At 46.6% G+C, this 21,381-nt stretch overlaps 1 protein-coding gene across 2 annotated transcripts in view; it reads right to left on the bottom strand.

Moving 5' to 3' along the window:
* Positions 1-265: 265 nt before the first annotated feature.
* The window catches only part of LOC139550274 (WD repeat-containing protein 47-like), a 32,721-nt gene continuing 11,605 nt past the window's right edge, over positions 266-21,381 (bottom strand). For both annotated transcript variants that reach the window (XM_071361060.1, XM_071361061.1), the window contains exons 9-17: positions 17,951-18,144; positions 14,134-14,400; positions 9,776-9,845; positions 6,228-6,388; positions 5,869-6,041; positions 5,485-5,655; positions 5,206-5,337; positions 4,907-5,125; positions 266-1,749 (exon numbers count right to left, since the gene is read on the bottom strand). In XM_071361060.1, coding sequence (XP_071217161.1) covers positions 1,607-1,749; positions 4,907-5,125; positions 5,206-5,337; positions 5,485-5,655; positions 5,869-6,041; positions 6,228-6,388; positions 9,776-9,845; positions 14,134-14,400; positions 17,951-18,144 — 1,530 coding nt within the window. In that variant the 3' untranslated portion in view covers positions 266-1,606. The remainder of the gene's footprint in view (positions 1,750-4,906; positions 5,126-5,205; positions 5,338-5,484; positions 5,656-5,868; positions 6,042-6,227; positions 6,389-9,775; positions 9,846-14,133; positions 14,401-17,950; positions 18,145-21,381) is intronic.

Below are 21,381 nucleotides of genomic sequence, written 5' to 3'. Positions count from 1 at the left end.
CATGAATCAAATCAAATTGTATTTGTCACACATGGTTAGAAGATGTTAATGCGAGTGTAGCGAAATGCTTGTGCTTCTAGTTCTGACAATCTTTCCTAGGAACGCAAAGCGAGGCGGCCATCTCTGTCGGCGCCGGAAGTATGCTTACATCTTATTCCTAAAGTTCTTGAATGATACACTTCAAACTTCAGACCTTTTAGTGTGTACTAACTACAGTCCTATGCCATAGGATATATTATGCAATCAGGAGATCACACTAGTTCAGTCAAGGGTCAGAGGCTTTTATTTAGATACCACAGCAGCGATCACACTTTTTCATTTCTCTCAGTCACTTTTTAAAACAAGTTTTATAAAAGCTAAATACAAGAACCACCATCTTATTTCATATCAACAGAAAATCATGACTAGACATACAATAACAAATTATAAATAAATACATCTATTAGTTTGGCCTTATTTTAAAATTGATGAACAAAGCCTAAAACTGAAGCCTGCATCTTGATAGGATAAGTGTCTGGTGAAAACCTAAGAAACAGAAACTAACGGAAGCAATACAGGTTCATAAATGTGATGTAGAGCAATGCCGTGCTTTTTGTAAGATTTCATTGTGCATAAGAATCCCTTTAAAATGGTCAGACTGCCATCTAGGTAACAACCAGTAACATTGCAGAACTAAGTAAAACTATACAAGTGATTGTTGCTTACAACTTAACTGTACGCTGCATCTGGCCAAGCAGATGTAGCTGTAATTCCCTTCCATGTTGATATAAAACAAGTATTTTATTTTTCCATTTGAAAGCAAGCCAATGCAAGAAACATATCTGCCTGAAGACAGCATTTTGCACGAAACACTTGACATTAACGTACAAGCCCCCCCCCCCAAAAAGATTTTTTTACAAAGCCAGCGACGCGATAGGCAAACTTGCACAGTAGTGTTAGACATGGGAAAGTTCCACATTAGGGGTATACTAGTAGTATTGCCAACAGCTAATCAATCTATAGCTGATATCCCACACTGATCACCTGATGCAATGAACCACACACACAGTCAGCAGTTTAGATCACAACATTGGTTTCTTCTCAAATAATAGCAGCATGGTAACAAGCACACTGATGACTGTGCAAACTAATGAGGAATGTACATTTTGTTTCTGGAACGATGTCACAGATAAGTTCAACTTTGACCCCGAAATGGAGAGGACCCACGTGGGTTTCTGTATTGATAAAGCTTTCTTGTGGAAACTGGATAACTCAAGGCACCATATGAAACAATGCAGTGTAGCGAAACATCTCCAGTTGGTGCACTTCCCCCATTGTACCCCACCCCCCCCAGACACACCTGTTGAACCACTGAGTACAGGATGCATTTGCCAGAGTGAGAGTTGTTCCCAGAAGCAGTGATGTGAGGGGAGCCGAGCATGACATGAAATCAAACCTTAAAACGTCTAAAAGATACAACCACTCGGACTTCACTCCAGAGGGATAAACCGTCCTGTTGGTTGCAAGTGGTGAGGGAGTGTAGGGTGCTTGGGTACTAGGGGTTGTGTGTCCAGAGTGTGACGGTACGGTCAGCGGAGGAGGAGAGAAAGGACAGGTCTTGTGTGTGTTAGGGGTTGTGTGTCCAGAGTGTGACGGTACGGTCAGCGGAGGAGGAGAGAAAGGACAGGTCGTGTGTGTGCCACCTGCACTGAATCACCTTGTCACCGTGCTCCCCTACCAGAGTCAGGGGCAACGGCTTCGTCAAGTCACCTGCACAGACAAAAACACATTTTTATATATTGTGTGTACAAAGAGCCTAAATACATGTGCTTGGACTTGTGAGCAGGGATGGAACTCAGGCATTTTGGCCACTGGCTAGCTTCAGTCCCATCCTGGATAGGGATTCCTCATAAGTCATTGAAAACAGCTAAACCAAATAAATACGTCTAGGTTTTTTTTGCTTTATGATTAGACCAACAAATCACACAAAACTCTGTCAGACTGCCAACACACAACTATCACCAGAGACTATTTAGCGACTGTCTGAAATGCCGTCCTAGTCCCTACATAGTGCATTGCTTTTGACCAGAGTTCTATGGGCCCTGGTTGAAAGTAGTGCACTACAGTGCCTTCAAAGTATTCATACCCCTTGACTTACTCCACATTTTGTTGTGTTACAGCCTAAATTCAAAATGGATTAAAAATAAATAAATCTAATCTACACACACTACCCTATAATGACAATGCGAAAACAGGTTTTTAGAAATGTTTGCAAATGTATTAAAAATAAGTATTCAAGTATTCAAATCAAATGTTATTAGTCAAACACAACAGATGTAGAACTTACAGTGAAATGCTTACTTACAAGCCACTAACCAACAATGAGTTTAAAAAGTAGTTCAAGTAATTAAAGAGCAGCAGTAAAATAACAATAGCATGACTATATACAGGGGGTACCGTTAGTCAATGTGCGGGGCACCGGTGTCGAGGTAATATGTAGAGTTAAAGTGACTATGCATAGATAGAGTAGCAGCGGCGTAAGACCCTTTGCTATGAGACTAGAAATTCTGTTTCCATTGATCATCCATGATGTTTACACAACTTGATTGGAGTCCACCGGTGGTAAATTCAATTGATTGGACATGATTTGGAAAGGCACAGAACTGTCTATATAAGGTCCAACAGTTGACAGTGCATGTCAGCAAAAACCAAGACATGAGGTGGAAGAGTTTTGTCCGTAGAGCGCCGAGACAGGATTGTGTCGAGGCACAGATCTGGGGAAAGGTACATTGAAGGTCCCCAAGAACACAGTGACCATCATTCCTAAATGGAAGAAGTTTGGAACTACCAAGTCTCTTCCTAGAGCTGGCCGGTCGGTCACACTGAACAATCGGGGGAGAAGGGCCTTGGTCCGGGAGGTGACCAAGAACCCGATGGTCACTCTGACAGAGCTCTACAGTTGTGGCCAAAAGTTTTGAGGATGACACAAATATTGATTTCCACAATGTTTGCTGCTTCAGTGTCTTTAGATATTTTTGTCAGATGTTACACTGAAGTATAATTACAAGCATTTCATAAGTGTCAAAGGCTTTTATTGACAATTACATGAAGTTGATGCAAAGAGTCAATATTTGCAGTGTTGACCCTACTTTTTCAAGACCTCTGCAATCCGCCCTGGCATGCTGTCAATTAACTTCTGGGCCACATCCTGACTGATGGCAGCCCATTCTTGCATAATCAATGCTTGGAGTTTGTCAGAATTTGTAGGTTTTTGTTTGTCCACCCACCTCTTGAGGATTGACCACAAGTTCTCAATGGGATTAAGGTCTGGGGAGTTTCCTGGTCATGGACCCAAAATATCGATGTTTTGTTCCCCGATCACTTTTGCCTTATGGCAAGGTGCTCCATCATGCTGGAAAAGGCATTGTTCGTCACCAAACTGTTCCTGGATGGTTGGGAGAAGTTGTTCTCGGAGGATGTGTTGGTACCATTCTCTATTCATGGCTGTGTTCTTAGGCAAAATTGTGAGTGAGCCCACTCCCTTGGCTGTGAAGCATCCCCACACATGAATGGTCTCGGGATGCTTTACTGTTGGCATGACACAGGACTGATGTTAGCGCTCACCATCTCCGGACAAGATTTTTTCCGGATGCCCCAAACAATCAAAGGGGTTTCATCAGAGAAAATGACTTTACCCCAGTCCTCAGCAGTCCAATCCCTGTACCTTTTGCAGAATATCAGTCTGTCCCTGATGTTTTTCCTGGAGAGAAGTGGCTTCTTTGCTGCCCTTCTTGACACCATGCCATCCTCCAAAAGTCTTCGCCTCACTGTGCGTGCAGATGCACTCACACCTGCCTGCTGCCATTCCTGAGCAAGCTCTGTACTGGTGGTGCCCAGATCCTACAGCTGAATCAACTTTAGGAGACGATCCTGGCGCTTGCTGGACTTTCTTGGGCGCCCTGAAGCCTTCTTCACAACAATTGAACTGCTTTCCTTGAAGTTCTTGATGATCCGATAAATGGTTGATTTGGGTGCAATCTTACTGGCAGCAATATCCTTGCCTGTGAAGCCCTTTTTGTGCAAAGCAATGATGACGGCACGTGTTTCCTTGCAGGTAACCATGGTTGACAGAGGAAGAACAATGATTCCAAGCACCACCCTCCTTTTGAAGCTTCCAGTATGTTATTCGAAATCAATCAGCATGATAGAGTGATCTCCAGCCTTGTCCTCGTCAACACTCACACCTGTGTTAACGAGAGAATCACTGACATGATGTCAGCTGGTCCTTTTGTGGCAGGACTGAAATGCAGTGGAAATGTTTTTTGGGGATTCAGTTCATTTGCATGGCAAAGAGGGACATTGCAATTCACCTGATCACTCTTCATAACATTCTGGAGTATAGCAGATTTTGCAGCAGATTTTGTGAAAATTAATATTTGTGTCATTCTCAAAACCTTTGGCCACAACTGTAGAGGTCCTCTGTGGAGATGGTAGAACCTTCCAGAAGGACAACCACCTCTGCAGCTCTCCACCAATCAGGATTTTATGGTAGAGGAGGCCAGATTGAAGCCACTCCTCAGTAAAAAGCACCTAAAGGACTCCGATCATGAGAAAGAAGATTCTCTGGTCTGATGAAACCAAGATTGAACTCTTTGGCCTGAATGCCAAGCGTCTCATCTGGAAGAAACCTGCAATCGCTGCCAAAGGTGCTTCAACAAAGTACTGAGTAAATGGTCTGAATACTTATGTAAATGTGATATTTCCGTTTTGTTTTGTCATTGTGTGTAGCTTGATGATGGAAAACCCCCCAGATTTAATCCATTTTAGAACAAGGCTGTGACGTAACAGAATGAGGAAAAAGTGTGTTTCAAACTGTGCATAGAAAATAGAATCCATTTCAGACGTAGCCACTAGATGTCTTCCTTACCTTGCAGGTTGCTGATCATGACTTTGGTGTCGTAGGAACCAGTGAGCAGGTAGTGTGCCCCGGGGGAGAACCTAACGGAGCGCACATCACTGGAGTGGGGCCGGTACGTCTGCACCATGCGTCCCCCTCTGATGTCATAAAGCATACAGCCGCTGTCCTCCTGGCCCGTCGCTAGGAGACGACCGCTAGGGTCCACCGCTACTGAGGCAACAGGACTGCCTGAGAGGACGAGAGGAGGAGGACAGAGACATATGTAAGAGAGTCAAAGAAACACGTGTGTGTGAGGTAGCAGTACTCACCTGATCCATGAAAGGCAGTGCCCACCACTCTAACGCAGCTCGGTACTCTCAGGTCCCAGAACCTCACAGTCTTGTCCTGAGAGCCTGACGCTATCATCCACCCTCCCCACGTATACAGAGACAGGATATGACCTGAGGATGAAGGCACAGATCATCAGTCTCACGTCGCTCTCTCGTGGAGGCCTTTATTTTCCATATAGGAACAAAGATGATTAAGTAAGTAGTACATGAGTGTGTGTAAATGAGTACTGTGGAGCAAATGAGTGTGTGTGTGTGTACCTGTGTGTCCACTGAGAGCGTGTAGGCCCTGTCCTCTCTGACAGTCAGTGGTGTAGATGTTACAGTCTCCGGCTCCGGCACTGATCAGAATTGCCCCTCCACTCTCTGGTCCCTCCATGAACGCCAGGTCTCTGATGGTACCGTCGTGCATACTGAACTCCAGGTCCGGACCTGAGAGAGGGACAGAAACAGGAAGTAAGACTAAAACGTAAACTAAAAGAGTTCACGAAGAGAAAATAAGAGAACTGGAAGTTTCATTGTCAGTTGTACATTGGATTTTACTCAATAGTCATTTCAAGAGATCAATTAAATGGAATTGATCCTAATCTGTGTATAGAGTGGATGTAAGATGGAATAGCCTCCCAACCCTTGTATTGAGTTTACCTGTGGCGTTGCAGGTCTCTGAGCTAAAGGGCAGGACTTTGACATATTTGTCGTTGGAGCCGGTGGCGAGCAGCTGTCCACAGTGACTCCAGGCCACACAGTAGATAGAACCCTTATGGTGCTTATTCCTCTTAAAACAAACCTCCGGCTGCTTGGTCATACCTGATACCCCACTGAGGGGTGAGAGGGGGGTAGAGAGAAAGGAGAGAAAGAGAGAGAGGGCTAAATCGTAGTCTCTTAATTAACAGCAGAATAGCTCAAAGTAGTTGAACAGTAGATAAATCATTTCAGGAATTATTAGGCTGTGTCTGTCCCTCATTGTGTGTGTGTGTCTGTCCCTCGCTCTGTGTTTGTGTTACCTGGTGTCCAGTGGTGCGTTTGGGTAGGCACACACGCGTAGCGTCTTAGAGTTTGAGCCCACAGCGTATAGTGCTCCCGTGGGGTGGAAGGCTACAGCGCGCACTGCCTGAGTGTCTTCCAGGGTATTCACAGCTACAAACAGGGGCTTGGGCTTGTCCCCCTGCAACACACAAAATGAACATCAGAGACCAGAATTAAAATAGCCCTCTCTCCTCAGGTACCGAGCTAGTAGAAAATATGCCAAAGTAGCCCGTCAACACACTTAAGAACACTTAGGTCTCAGTCTCTCACAAACACAGACCTGCCCACACACAGACCTGCCCACACACACAGATACAATGCCTTCGGAACGTATTCAGACCTTATTCTAAAATTGATTAAATTGTTTTTTCCCCTCATTAAGCTACACACAATACCCCATAATGGCAAAGCAAAAAATGCTTAAGACATTTTTGCTGAATTAGAAAAAATAAACTGAAATATGAACTACTGAAACATTTACATAAGTATTCAGACCCTTTACTCGGTACTTTGTCGAAGTACCTTTGGCAGTGATTACAGCCTTGAGTCTTCTTGGGTTTGACACTACAAGCTTGGCACACCTGTATTTTGAGAGTTTCTCCCATTCTTCTCTGCAGTTCCTGTCAAGCTCTGTCAGGTTGGAGGGGGAGCGTTGCTGCACAGCTATTTTCAGGTCGCTCCAGAGATGTTCGACCGGATTCAAGTCCGGGCTCTGGCTGGGCCACTCAAGGACATTCAGAGACTTGTTCCGAAGCCACTCCTGCGTTGTCTTGGCTGTTTGCATAGGGTCGTTGTCCTGTTAGGTTAACATTCGCCCCCAGTCTGAGGTCCGGAGCACACTGGAGCAGGTTTCAATCAAAGATCTCTCTGTACTTTGCTCGAATCATCTTTCCCTCGATCCTGACTAGTCTCCCAGTCCCTGCCGCTGAAAAACATCCCCACAGCATGATGCTCCCACCACCATGCGTCACCGTAGGGATGGTGCCAGGTTTCCTCCAGACGTGACGCTTGGCATTCAGGCCAAAGAGTTCAATCTTGGTTTCATCAGACCAGAGAATCTTGTTTCTCATGGTCTGAAAGTCTTTAGGTGCCTTTTGACAAACTCCAAGCGGGCTGTTATGTGCCTTTTACTGAGGAGTGGCTTCTGTCTGGCCACTCTACCATAAAGGCCTGATTGGTAGAGTGCTGCAGAGATGGTTGTCCTTCTGGAAGGTTCTCCCATCTCCACAGAGGAACTCTAGAGCTCTGTCAGTGTTACCATCTGGTTCTTGGTCACCTTCCAGACCAAGGCCCTTCTCCCCTGATTGCTCAGGTGGTTCCAAACGTCTTCCATTTAAGAATGATGAAGGCCAGTGTGTTCTTGGGGACCTTCAATGTTGCAGAAATGTTTTGGTATCCTTCACCAGATCTGTGCCTGGACACAATCCAGTCTGAGCTCTACAGACAATTCCTTCCACCTCATGTCTTGGTTTTTGCTCTGACATGCACTGTCAACTGTGGGACCTTATATAGACAGGTGCCTTTCTAAATCATGTCCAATTAATTAAATTTACCACAGTGGACTCCAATCAAGTTGTAAAAAATCAAGGATGATCAATGGAAACAGGATGCACCTGAGCTCAATTTCAAGTCTCATAGCAAAGGGTCTGAATACTTATGTAAATAAGGTACGTTTTTTGTTTTTAATACATTTGCAAAAATTTCTAAACCTGTTTTTGCTTTGTTATTATGGGGTATTGTTTGTAGAATGCTGAGGAAAGATTTATTTAATCGATTTTAGAATAAGGCTGTAACGTAACAATGAGGAAAAAGTCAAGGGGTCTGAATACTTTCCAAAGGCACTGTATGGGTTTAACAGTGTCTTCAGAAATTATTCATACCCCTTGACTTTCATATTTTGTTGTGTTACAGCCTGAATTCAAAATGGATTAAATAAAACATTTTCCTCATTAATCTACACATGATGACAAAGCGAACACATGTTTTTAGACATTTCAGCAAATTGATTGAAAAAGAAATGCAATGAGTCAATACTTTGTAGAAGCACATTTGGCAGTGATTACAGCTGTGAGTCTTTCTGGGTAAGTCTCTAAGAGCTTTGCACACCTGGATTGTGCAACATTTACCCATAATTATTTTCAAAATTCTTCAATCTCTGTCAAATTGATTGTTTATCACTTCTAGACAACCATTTGCACCTTGCCATAGATTTAAGTCAACACTAACTTGGGCCGCAACTCCAGTGTAGATTTGGCCTTGTGTTTAAGGTTATTGTCCTTCCTCTCCGGCAACTGAGTTAGGAAGGACGCCTGTATCTTTGTAGTGACTGGGTGTATTGATACACCATCCAAAGTTAAATTAATAACTGCACCATGCTCAAAGGGATATTCCATGTCTGTATTTTATTTTTATGCATCTACCAATAGGTGCCCTTCCTTGTGAGGCATTGGAAAACCTCCCTGGTCTTTGTGGTTGAATCTGTGTTTGAAATTCACAGCTCAACTGAGGGACCCTACAGATAATTATATGTGTGGGGTACAGCGATGAGGTAGTCATGTTACTCCTGAATTTATTTAGGCTTGCCATAACAAAGGGGTTCAATACTTATTGACTCTTACATAGTTTGTGTAACTTTATGATTTCATGTATATTGACTGTTTAGTGATGCGCAAAACCAGAAATTGTAAAAATAAAAGCACAAATAAAATCTTAATGGGCAACTCCGCCACTTTCAACATCTGGGTTGTTATGAAGTATTTAGTGATGTCTTACATAGTTTGTGTAACTTTATGATTTCATGTATATTGACTGTTTAGTGATGCGCAAAACCAGAAATTGTTTTCAAGTAGGATCCCTGAAATGACTAATAAAATAAATGGACAGTAATTTTCAGCTATCGATATAACCCATCTAGTTCTGATCATATGTTGCTCGGTTGTCTTCGTCTAATATCTGTAAATAAATAGACGCTCAAAAACCTATAGAATGATATGTATAGCTAGTTTACATCAATGCGTTTCTGTTGATCAAAGCTTTTCATTTGTAATCAATTTATAAAAAAATTCTAAAAACATAATTCCACTGACATTATGGGGTATTGTGTGTAGGCCAGTGAACCAACAAAAATCTCAATGTAATCCATTTTAAATTCAGGCTGTAACAACCAAACGTGGAAAAGGTCAAGGGGTGTGAAGACTTTCTGAAGACACTGTAATTACCAGTATATTCTGTGTTGATCTTCTAAGCCTTACGCCATTCATGATTCTGAAATAGAGCCAACAGCTCATGCAAACATATAACAGCCTTTATAACTGGTGATTTAACTGGAATCTAATGGATGAAATCTCCACTCATCACAGGGTATAATCCAGGGTTACTGTGCATGACATCATAGTGGATACAGGATTCCTCTCCCCCCACTGAACTGCCGGCTCCTATCCCAGAGAGAGAGATTCATGTCCTGCTAAGCCTACAGTGGGAGTGTAGACAGAGACTGTATGTGAGAGAACGAGAGAGAGGTACCTACCTCTTTACTCCGGGTGAGGGCTCCTGGCGAGTCATCTAATCCAGAGGTCTGTCCAGCTACTTTCTGGGGACTAAAACACACACAGATATAGCATGAGTACATTGCTCTGTGCATAACCTGTACCAGGGTTTCCGTTAGCAGGTAAATGCCTGCCTTTGGCTGATCAGTGTAAAACCTGTTGCCGGCCATTGCAAAATAATGTTTTTATTCAATACCGGTGGATGTGCTCCAAATTCAAAGGCAAATATACTTCATAGGATAATAAATCAGTGGGAGGCAGGTAGCCTAGTGGTTAGAGCACTGGGCCAGTAACCGAAAGGTTGCTGGATTGAGTCCCTGATCTGTCGTTCTGCCCCTGAACAAGGCAGTTAACCACTGTTTCATGGTAGGCAATCATTGTAAAACAATAACAATGATTAAATCCTGAAGCTGCTGGGACATCAGTGTAGGTGTTTCTATGGTTACTCACCTTAAAACCTTTTGTCAATAGGGGGAGCTGTTAGCATTTTTTTTTTTTTTTACATTTCCAAATTAAACTGCCTCGTACTCAATTCTTGCTCGTACAATATGCATATTATTATTACTATTGGATAGAAAACAATCTCTAGTTTCTAAAACCGTTTGAATTATGTCTGTGGGTGAACCAGAACTCTTTCTACAGCGAAAATCATGACAGGACATGCGAAGCTCTGAAAAATAGTCTCTGATCTCGGATCAGTTTTAAGCTCTGTGTATGCCCTATGGATCGAAATGAACTGCACCCGCCTTCCCCTGGATGTCAGTAACCAATGAGAAGTGGAATGGCGTCTCTACGTGTTTCTCAGAGTTTATAAAACGCAATGGAGTGAGGTGTCCCTTCTTTTGGACGCTCGCCAGGACGCAAGGGAGGACCTCAGAATGGCATGCTCAAAAGCTCTCGTTATTGATCAAAGATATATCCGTCTGTGATTTAATTCGATATAGGTGTTAGAAACATCATAACGAAGTTATTTGAAACCGATTTATATCAGTTTATGCGAGTATATTGCTATTTTTCGGAATTTCCTTAGTATTGCGTTTGAGGATTTGGACATGTGTGTGCCGTGTAGCTATCGTTAGCTGCTAGTTCCGAAGTTGAAGAGGTCGTTTTACAACAAAGCAACGATTCTTTTGGACAAAGGACACATTGCCCAAGATACTGATGGAAGCTCATCCAAAAGTAAGAGTTATTTATGATTTTATTCCGTATTTATGTGGAAAAATGTAAACGCAGTTGTCGGCCATTTTTTGCGGCACTAGTCTGGCTGTAACTCAATGTATGTCTAGTAACGTTAATTTTAAAAATCTAAATCAGCGGTTGCATTAATAACCAATGCATCTTTCATTAGCTGTCCAACCTGTATTTTTTTTGTCAATCTAATCGATAAATAATCGTAAACATAGGTGCCTTTCCAAGATGGCGCCGGCCAGAATGCATGCCATGTTTTGACAGATTACATTGCATACCCACGATTTGTGATGCTAAATATGCACATTTTCGAACAAACTCTATATGCATTGTGTAATATGATGTTACAGGACTGTCATCTGAAGAATTCTGAGAAGGTTAGTGAAAAAATTTATATATTTTGGTGGCGATAACGTTATCGCCCCTTTTGCCTTGATTCAATGCGGGGGTGATGTTAGCTCATGTGGTATGCTAATATAACGATATATTGTGTTTTCGCTGTAAAACACTTAGAAAATCTGAAATATTGTCTGGATTCACAAGATCTGTGTCTTTCAATTGCTGTAGGCTGTGTATTTTTCAGAAATGTTTTAGGATGAGTATTTTGGTAATTGACGTCGGTCTCTAATTATTCCGGCTGCTTCCAACGCTATTTCAGATTGCAGCTGCAATGTAGAACTGTGATTTATACCTGAAATATGCACATTTTTCAAAAAAAACATATGCTATACCATAAATATGTTATCAGACTGTCATCTTATGAAGTTGTTTCTTGGTTAGTGGCTATATATATCTTTATTTAGTCGAATTAGTGATAGCTACTGATGCAGGGAAAAAATGGTGGAGAAAGAAAGTTGTGTCTTTTGCTATTGTGGTTAGCTAATAGATTTACATATTGTGTCTTCCCTGTAAAACATTTAAAAAATCAGAAATGATGGCTGGATTCACAAGATCTGTATCTTTCATCTGGTGTCTTGGACTTGTGATTTAATGATATTTAGATGCTAGTATTTACTTGTGACGCTATGCTAGGCTATGCTAGTCAGCTTTTTTACTGTGGGGGGTGCTCCCGGATCCGGGATGAGTACCAAGTAAAAGTTAAAGACACAAGGTCCTCATAAGAGACTTCAGTTAAGTGTCCCTCAAATGGGCAAACTTTACGAAGATTATCCCCATTTCCAGTGTTCCCGCAGAGAGGGGATTCTTTCTCCAAAAACAGAGTAAAGATGGCCTCAAGATGGCCGCCTTCTTGAGGACAAAGTAATGAGGCTGATGTGCATCAAAAAGCTTTACTTTCCAACAGCAGCGGCTCACTTTGAGCAGGCCAAGGTCCACCGCACACCCAAGTAAGTTAGAGGCATATTATTGTGTTGGTCAGGCCCTGTCCTAGCACTTCTGCTGAACCCCTCTGGCATGTACACTGCTCAAAAAAATAAAGGGAACACTTAAACAACACAATGTAACTCCAAGTCAATCACACTTCTGTGAAATCAAACTGTCCACTTAGGAAGCAACACTGATTGACAATACATTTCACATGCTGTTGTGCAAATGGAATAGACAAAAGGTGGAAATTATAGGCAATTAGCAAGACACCCCCAATAAAGGAGTGATTCTGCAGGTGGTGACCACAGACCACTTCTCAGTTCCTATGCTTCCTGGCTGATGTTTTGGTCACTTTTGAATGCTGGCGGTGCTCTCACTCTAGTGGTAGCATGAGACGGAGTCTACAACCCACACAAGTGGCTCAGTTAGTGCAGCTCATCCAGGATGGCACATCAATGCGAGCTGTGGCAAGAAGGTTTGCTGTGTCTGTCAGCGTAGTGTCCAGAGCATGGAGGCGCTACCAGGAGACAGGCCAGTACATCAGGAGACGTGGAGGAGGCCGTAGGAGGGCAACAACCCAGCAGCAGGACCGCTACCTCGGCCTTTGTGCAAGGAGGAGCACTGCCAGAGCCCTGCAAAATGACCTCCAGCAGGCCACAAATGTGCATGTCTCACAGAAGTGTGATTGACTTGGAGTTACATTGTGTTGTTTAAGTGTTCCCTTTATTTTTTTGAGCAGTGTATAAAGACTTGGAATGGATTGATAGACTAGAGTAATGATGTGGATCATGTGCATTTCAGTTTAGTTAAACATCGTTGCCAACTATTCACATCAGTTAAAATGTTGCAATAACTAGGCAGCCAACTGTCTGTAGTAGGAAACAGAGTAGTTATCAATAAGCCACGTATATCACACATGACGTGAGTCACGACCCCAAGATAGTTCAAATTATAATAAACATTAACATCATCCAGTAAAGAGAGACATCATTTGATCTTTGGAAATAAGCACTTTCATAAATGCATGGCGCGCGGGCCTCGCTTCACATTAGACATCTTATTTTACAATGCTATCAATGAACCAGCCTTAACAAATTTAGTTTATTTACATATCAAATGTGATTGTCCAACATTAGTTTTATACCTTCCTCCTTTTGTGGCCGTCTAGAGTGACCTCTTTCCCCTGCTGTGGTGCTGAATGGCAGCGGGCCTGGGGCGGACCGACCCTGGGGCGGACCGACCCTGGTGTTCCTCCAACACCTCTCCCCAGTTGTTATTTAAAATGCTCATGCCTAGGCTAAATTAAATTAGAGAGACCTCGATTTTATTTGAAAACAGCTGTGCTTTGTTATTTATTAATTAAAATGTTCATACAAACAGCCTATAGGACAGGTCGTTCACAAATGATTTTATACCATATTACATTTTAAAGTTGTGTTTAATTAATGTGAAGGCGACTTGTTCTTCTAGGCTGAATTGTGTTTCTTCGTGATATTAATTTATGATTTCCAGCAGGGATGAAGATACAACAGGCAGTGTTATGCTTTTCAATAAAACCTGTCGTTGGTATAAGAACATTGTTTTATTACAACTTTACAGGCCAATTTATATTCTGTTCAGATGAATTACAATAATAATAATAATGTGATTTTGAGCTTACAGTGGGTGGACACTAACGCGTTACGCAGCCAATGCATATGAATTTCTCAAATGTCTAACAGAAACCCTGCCATGTACACAAAGAAAAACACGTATACACACCCGCCATACAGACACCCCACCCACAGACACACTCCCCCGTCCCTCACACACACACGTATCTCACCTCTGGGAGACCACGGGGGATTCATTAGGTGGGGGCACCTCCCGTCCCCCTGCGGTGCGTTGTGGGGTGCTGCTGACCACCCCTCCTCCCTGAGGGCGGCCCTGCTCGGGGGTCAGGGTCACAGTGGGGTCAGGGGTCAGGGCTGCGGGGTCACCGTTGTTGTTCTCGGGGGTGGGGCCCGTGCCGTTACACTGCTGGGACAGAGACTGGACCTCCTCCCCTAGACTCTCCATCCCTACGTTCAACTCCTCCAGCTTCTGAATAGACCTGGGTAGACAGAACACACCGGGTAATACACACACACACACACAGGTGTAATCTCTGCTGGTCTTGTGCCATGTCTCTTTACTAATGTAATTCATGTAAATGTCACTCTCTGATGTCAGCATAGTTAGATAATGACAGTCTGGCTCTAGACACACAGACAGAGCATAGTTAGATAATGACAGTCTGGCTCCAGACACACAGACAGAGCATAGTTAGATAATGACAGTCTGGCTCCAGACATACAGACAGAGCCTAGTTAGATAATGACAGTCTGGCTCCAGACACACAGACAGAGCATAGTTAGATAATGACAGTCTGGCTCCAGACATACAGACAGAGCGTAGTTAGATAATGACAGTCTGGCTCCAGACACACAGACAGAGAGCGTAGTTAGATAATGACAGTCTGGCTCCAGACACACAGACAGAGCATAGTTAGATAATGACAGTCTGGCTCCAGACACACAGAGAGCATAGTTAGATAATGACAGTCTGTCTCCAGACACAGACAGAGAGCATAGTTAGATAATGACAGTCTGGCTCCAGACACACAGACAGAGAGCATAGTTAGATAATGATTGTTTGGTTCCAGGCACCACAGGAGCAGCTGGTGCTCAGGGTATTAAAGACACTTCATAAAGAACAGGGGAGCATTAGTGTTAATGAGTGTGTCTCTGTGTGTGTGGGGGGGGGGGGGGGGGGGGCCTTGTGGCTTCCTCAACCACACCCCCACCTCTCCCCAGCCCAACTCCCAGGCACACCCTGCTCCATCTGGGGCTCTGTACTAAGTTCCATTATACACCCCATCATTACACACCTCATAGACACCCACCCATAGACACCCACCCACCCATAGACACCCACCCACCCATAGACAACCACCCACCCATAGACATCCACCCACCCATAGACAACCACCTACCCATAGACAACCACCTACCCATAGACAACCACCCACCCATAGACAACCACCCACCCATAGACAACCACCTACCCATAGACAACCACCCACCCATAGACAACCACCCACCCATAGACAACCACCCACCCATAGACACCCACCCACCCATAGACACCCACCCACCCATAGACACCCACCCACCCATAGACACCCACCTACCCATAGACAACCACCTACCCATAGACACACACCCACCCATAGACACACACCTACCCATAGACACACACCTACCCATAGACACCCACCCACCCATAGACAACCACCCACCCATAGACATCCACCCACCCATAGACAACCACCTACCCATAGACAACCACCCACCCATAGACACACACCCACCCATAGACAACCACCCACCCATAGACAACCACCCACCCATAGACACACCCACCCATAGACACACACCCACCCATAGACACACACCCACCCATAGACACACACCCACCCATAGACAACCACCCACCCATAGACAACCACCCACCCATAGACAACCACCCACCCATAGACAACCACCCACCCATAGAAAACACACCCACCCATAGACAACCACCCACCCATAGACAACGACCCACCCATAGACAACCACCCACCCATAGAAAACGACCCACCCATAGAAAACGACCCACCCATAGAAAACGACCCACCCATAGACACCCACCCACCCATAGACACCCACCCACCCATAGACACCCACCCACCCATAGACACCCACCCACCCATAGACACCCACCCACCCATAGACACCCACCCACCCATAGACAACCACCCACCCATAGACAACCACCCACCCATAGACAACCACCCACCCATAGACAACCACCCACCCACAGACACACACCCACCCACAGACAACCACCCACCCATAGACACACCACCCACCCATAGACAACACACCCACCCATAGACACACCACCCACCCATAGACACCCACCCACCCATAGACACCCACCCACCCATAGACACCCACCCACCCATAGACACCCACCCACCCATAGACACACACCTACCCATAGACAACCACCCACCCATAGACAACCACCCACCCATAGACACACACCCACCCATAGACACCCACCCACCCATAGACACCCACCCACCCATAGACACCCACCCACCCATAGACACCCACCCACCCATAGACACCCACCCACCCATAGACAACCACCCACCCATAGACAACCACCCACCCATAGACAACCACCCACCCATAGACAACCACCCACCCATAGACACACACCCACCCATAGACACACACCCACCCACAGACAACCACCCACCCACAGACAACCACCCACCCATAGACAACCACCCACCCATAGACACCCACCACCCATAGACACCCACCCACCCATAGACAACCACCCACCCATAGACAACCACCCACCCATAGACAACCACCCACCCATAGACACACACCCACCCATAGACACCCACCCACCCATAGACACCCACCCACCCATAGACACCCACCCACCCATAGACACCCACCCACCCATAGACACCCACCCACCCATAGACACCCACCCACCCATAGACACCCACCCACCCATAGACACCCACCCACCCATAGACACCCACCCACCCATAGACACACACCCACCCATAGACACACACCTACCCATAGACAACCACCCACCCATAGACACACACCCACCCATAGACACACACCCACCCATAGACAACCACCCACCCATAGAAAACGACCCACCCATAGACACCAACCCACCCATAGACACCCACCCACCCATAGACAACCACCTACCCATAGACAACCACCTGCAACAACAACCCTGAGACCCCCTTCCCCAAACCAAACTCCACACACACAATCCAACCTCCCCTTCCAGACCCTGTTAGTGGAAGAACACGACAGTCTATCTCTAAGCAGCAGGCAACATGTAGTGGAACAGGACAATAGAACAGTCCCACGGGGGACCATCCTCCAGGCTGGACTCTCATTAACATTGTGTTTTTACCATAGATAGAGAACCCTTGATAGGGGCTCTATGACATCAGCCTAGACACAGGAAATAGAATCGGTCTACTGATACTGTATATAGTCTTTCATAGAGATGACATCATAGGGTCAGGCCATACTCTCCCTTCTAGACTGTGGTGTGCATCAGTTGGACAAAGAGCTTTTGATCGCTCTCCCCATCTACCCCCTCTCCTCCTTCACCCCCCTTCCCCTCCAACCCTCCCCCTGTATTATTTAGAAGGGCAGGGCATAATGACATCATTAGAATTCTTTGGGGCCTTTCTTAGTTCTTTCTATTCTTCTAACTAGACTCAAAATGTTCATATATGTTTTAAAATCAAGTCTGTCCTGAATGTTTCGATATAACGTCAGTGTCTCTCCACTGCATCGCATCAGATCCAAGCCATGAGTTGTACAGGGAAGGAAGGTCTTCTAAATCTGACAAGTGTCAGGAAGGAAGAGCTAGTACATTACATAACTAACATCTGAGGTGTGATGCAGAGGGACCAGTCCAAGACAAGGAGAGTCCAAATGAAATCAACTCCTCAAAACTGTGGTGGGTGAATACCTGACCTATTGGGGAACTGAAGTCCTGTGCTGTGTGAGTCTAACCTGTTGAGGAACTTCTCAGTGAGGCTGTGCTGCATGGCGTCTGTCCCGGGGGCTGGCTGGTCACTGTGTTGTACCCCTCCCTCCAGCAGCATCTGCTGGTAGAGTTGTCTCTGCTGCTGCTTCTGTTCCAGGTGCTGCTGGACCCTCAAACGTTGGCGGTAGAACTCTTCAAACTTCTCTGTCGAGTCACGCAACTAAGGTGGTAACACACATTTATTAAACAACAAACTGTTGGAAGTACAGCCAACTTCTTACATAGTGCCATTCACATTCAAAGCCAGAAGTGACGGCACACCCCTTCAGAGAGAGGAAAAGGAAGGTGTCATAACCTCCTCTACTGTACCCTCTGCTTTCAGATGGGCATTAACTTAACACGTCGACCGGGGGCAGGCTAGCAGCACAACCAGGAGGAGGGAGAGAGGCGGGGGGGTATAGACAGAGAGGCAGGGGGGTATAGACAGAGAGAGGCAGGGGGGGTATAGACAGAGAGGCAGGGGGGTATAGACAGAGAGAGGCAGGGGGGGTATAGACAGAGAGAGGCAGGGGGGGGTATAGACAGAGAGGCAGGGGGGGGTATAGACAGAGAGAGGCAGGGGGGGGTATAGACAGAGAGAGGCAGGGGGGGGGGTATAGACAGAGAGAGGCAGGGGGGGGGTATAGACAGAGAGAGGCAGGGGGGGGTATAGACAGAGAGAGGCAGGGGGGGGTATAGACAGAGAGAGGCGGGGGGGGGGTATAGACAGAGAGAGGCGGGGGGGGGTATAGACAGAGAGAGGCGGGGGGGGGTATAGACAGAGAGAGGCGGGGGGGTATAGACAGAGAGAGGCGGGGGGGGGGTATAGACAGAGAGAGGCGGGGGGGGGTATAGACAGAGAGAGGCGGGGGGGGTATAGACAGAGAGAGGCGGGGGGGGTATAGACAGAGAGAGGCGGGGGGGTTATAGACAGAGAGAGGCGGGGGGGTAGTATAGACAGAGAGAGGCGGGGGGGGTATAGACAGAGAGAGGCGGGGGGGTATAGACAGAGAGAGGCGGGGGGGGGTATAGACAGAGAGAGGCGGGGGGGGTATAGACAGAGAGAGGCGGGGGGGTTATAGACAGAGAGAGGCGGGGGGGGGGTATAGACAGAGAGAGGCGGGGGGGTATAGACAGAGAGAGGCGGGGGGGGTTATAGACAGAGAGAGGCGGGGGGGGGTATAGACAGAGAGAGGCGGGGGGGGTTATAGACAGAGAGAGACGGGGGGGGGGTGTATAGACAGAGAGAGGCGGGGGGGGGGGGTATCGACAGAGAGAGGGGGGGGTATCGACAGAGAGAGGCGGGGGGGGGGGTATCGACAGAGAGGGGGGTATAGCCAGAGAGAGGGGGGGGGGGGGGGGTAGTATAGACAGAGAGAGGCGGGGGGGGGGGGGTAGTATAGACAGAGAGAGGCGAGGGGGGGGGGGTAGTATAGACAGAGAGAGGCGGGGGGGGGGTAGTATAGACAGAGAGAGGCGGGGGGTAGTATAGACAGAGAGAGGGGGGGGGTAGTATAGACAGAGAGAGGCGGGGGGGTAGTATAGACAGAGAGAGGCGGGGGGGGGGGGGGTAGTATAGACAGAGAGAGGCGGGGGGGGGGGGGTAGTATAGACAGAGCGAGGCGGGGGGGGGGTAGTATAGACAGAGCGAGGCGGGGGGGGGGTAGTATAGACAGAGAGAGGCGGGGGGGGGGGGGTAGTATAGACAGAGAGAGGCGAGGGGGGGGTAGTATAGACAGAGAGAGGCGGGGGGGGGGTAGTATAGACAGAGAGAGGCGGGGGGTAGTATAGACAGAGAGAGGCGGGGGGGTAGTATAGACAGAGAGAGGCAGGGGGGGTAGTATAGACAGAGAGAGGCGGGGGGAGTATAGCCAGAGAGAGGCGGGGGGGTAGTATAGACAGAGAGGCGGGGGGTATAGACAGAGAGGCGGGGGGTATCGACAGAGAGGCGGGGGTTATCGACAGAGAGGCGGGGGGGTAGTATAGACAAAGAGAGGCGGGGGGTAGTATAGACAGAGAGGCGGGGGGGTAGTATCGACAGAGAGGCGGGGGGGTAGTATCGACAGAGAGGCGGGGGGGTAGTATCGACAGAGAGGCGGGGGGGTAGTATCGACAGAGAGGCGGGGGTGTAGTATAGACAGAGAGGCGGGGGTTATAGACAGAGAGGCGGGGGGGTAGTATAGACAAAGAGAGGCGGGGGGGTAGTATAGACAGAGAGGCGGGGGTTATCGACAGAGAGGCGGGGGGGTAGTATCGACAGAGAGGCGGGGGGGTAGTATCGACAGAGAGGCGGGGGGGTAGTATCGACAGAGAGGCGGGGGTTATCGACAGAGAGGCGGGGGTGTAGTATAGACAGAGAGGCGGGGGTATAGACAGAGAGGCGGGGGTGTAGTATAGACAGAGAGGCGGGGGTTATCGACAGAGAGGCGGGGGTTATCGACAGAGAGGCGGGGGGGTAGTATCGACAGAGAGGCGGGGGTTATCGACAGAGAGGCGGGGGTGTAGTATAGACAGAGAGGCGGGGGTATAGACAGAGAGGCGGGGGTGTAGTATAGACAGAGAGGCGGGGGTATAGACAGAGAGCAATTTGGAAGAAATAAGTAATTAATGTGCACTGCTATCACTCATCCTTTTTGATGCAGGGACCATAGCCAGTGTGAAATCCAAAACTCTCTCTCTAAAGCCAGTGTGAAATCCAAAACTCTCTCTATATATACAGTGGGGAGAACAAGTATTTGATACACTGCTGATTTTGCCATTTTTCCTACTTACAAAGCATGTAGAGGTCTGTAATTTTCATCATAGGTACACTTCAACTGTGAGAGACGGAATCTAAAACAAAAATCCAGAAAATCACATTGTATGATTTTTAAGTAATTAATTTGCATTTTATTGCATGACATAAGTATTTGATACATCAGAAAAGCAGAACTTAATATTTGGTACAGAAACCTTTGTTTGCAATTACAGAGATCATACGTTTCCTGTAGTTCTTGACCAGGTTTGCACACACTGCAGCAGGGATTTTGGCCCACTCCTCCATACAGACCTTCTCCAGATCCTTCAGGTTTTGGGTCTGTCACTGGGCAATACGGACTTTCAGCTCCCTCCAAAGATTTTCTATTGGGTTCAGGTCTGGAGACTTGCTAGGCCACTCCAGGACCTTGAGATGCTTCTTACGGAGCCACTCCTTAGTTGCCCTGGCTGTGTGTTTCGGGTCGTTGTCATGCTGGAAGACCCAGCCACGACCCATCTTCAATGCTCTTACTGAGGGAAGGAGGTTGTTGGCCAAGATCTCGCGATACATGGCCCCATCCATCCTCCCCTCAATACGGTGCAGTCGTCCTGTCCCCTTTGCAGAAAAGCATCCCCAAAGAATGATGTTTCCACCTCCATGCTTCACGGTTGGGATGGTGTT

Source organism: Salvelinus alpinus, chromosome 23 (genome assembly GCF_045679555.1).
Source record: "Salvelinus alpinus chromosome 23, SLU_Salpinus.1, whole genome shotgun sequence".
Classification (NCBI taxonomy): domain Eukaryota; kingdom Metazoa; phylum Chordata; class Actinopteri; order Salmoniformes; family Salmonidae; genus Salvelinus; species Salvelinus alpinus.
This window is presented reverse-complemented; position numbering and strand designations above follow the sequence as displayed.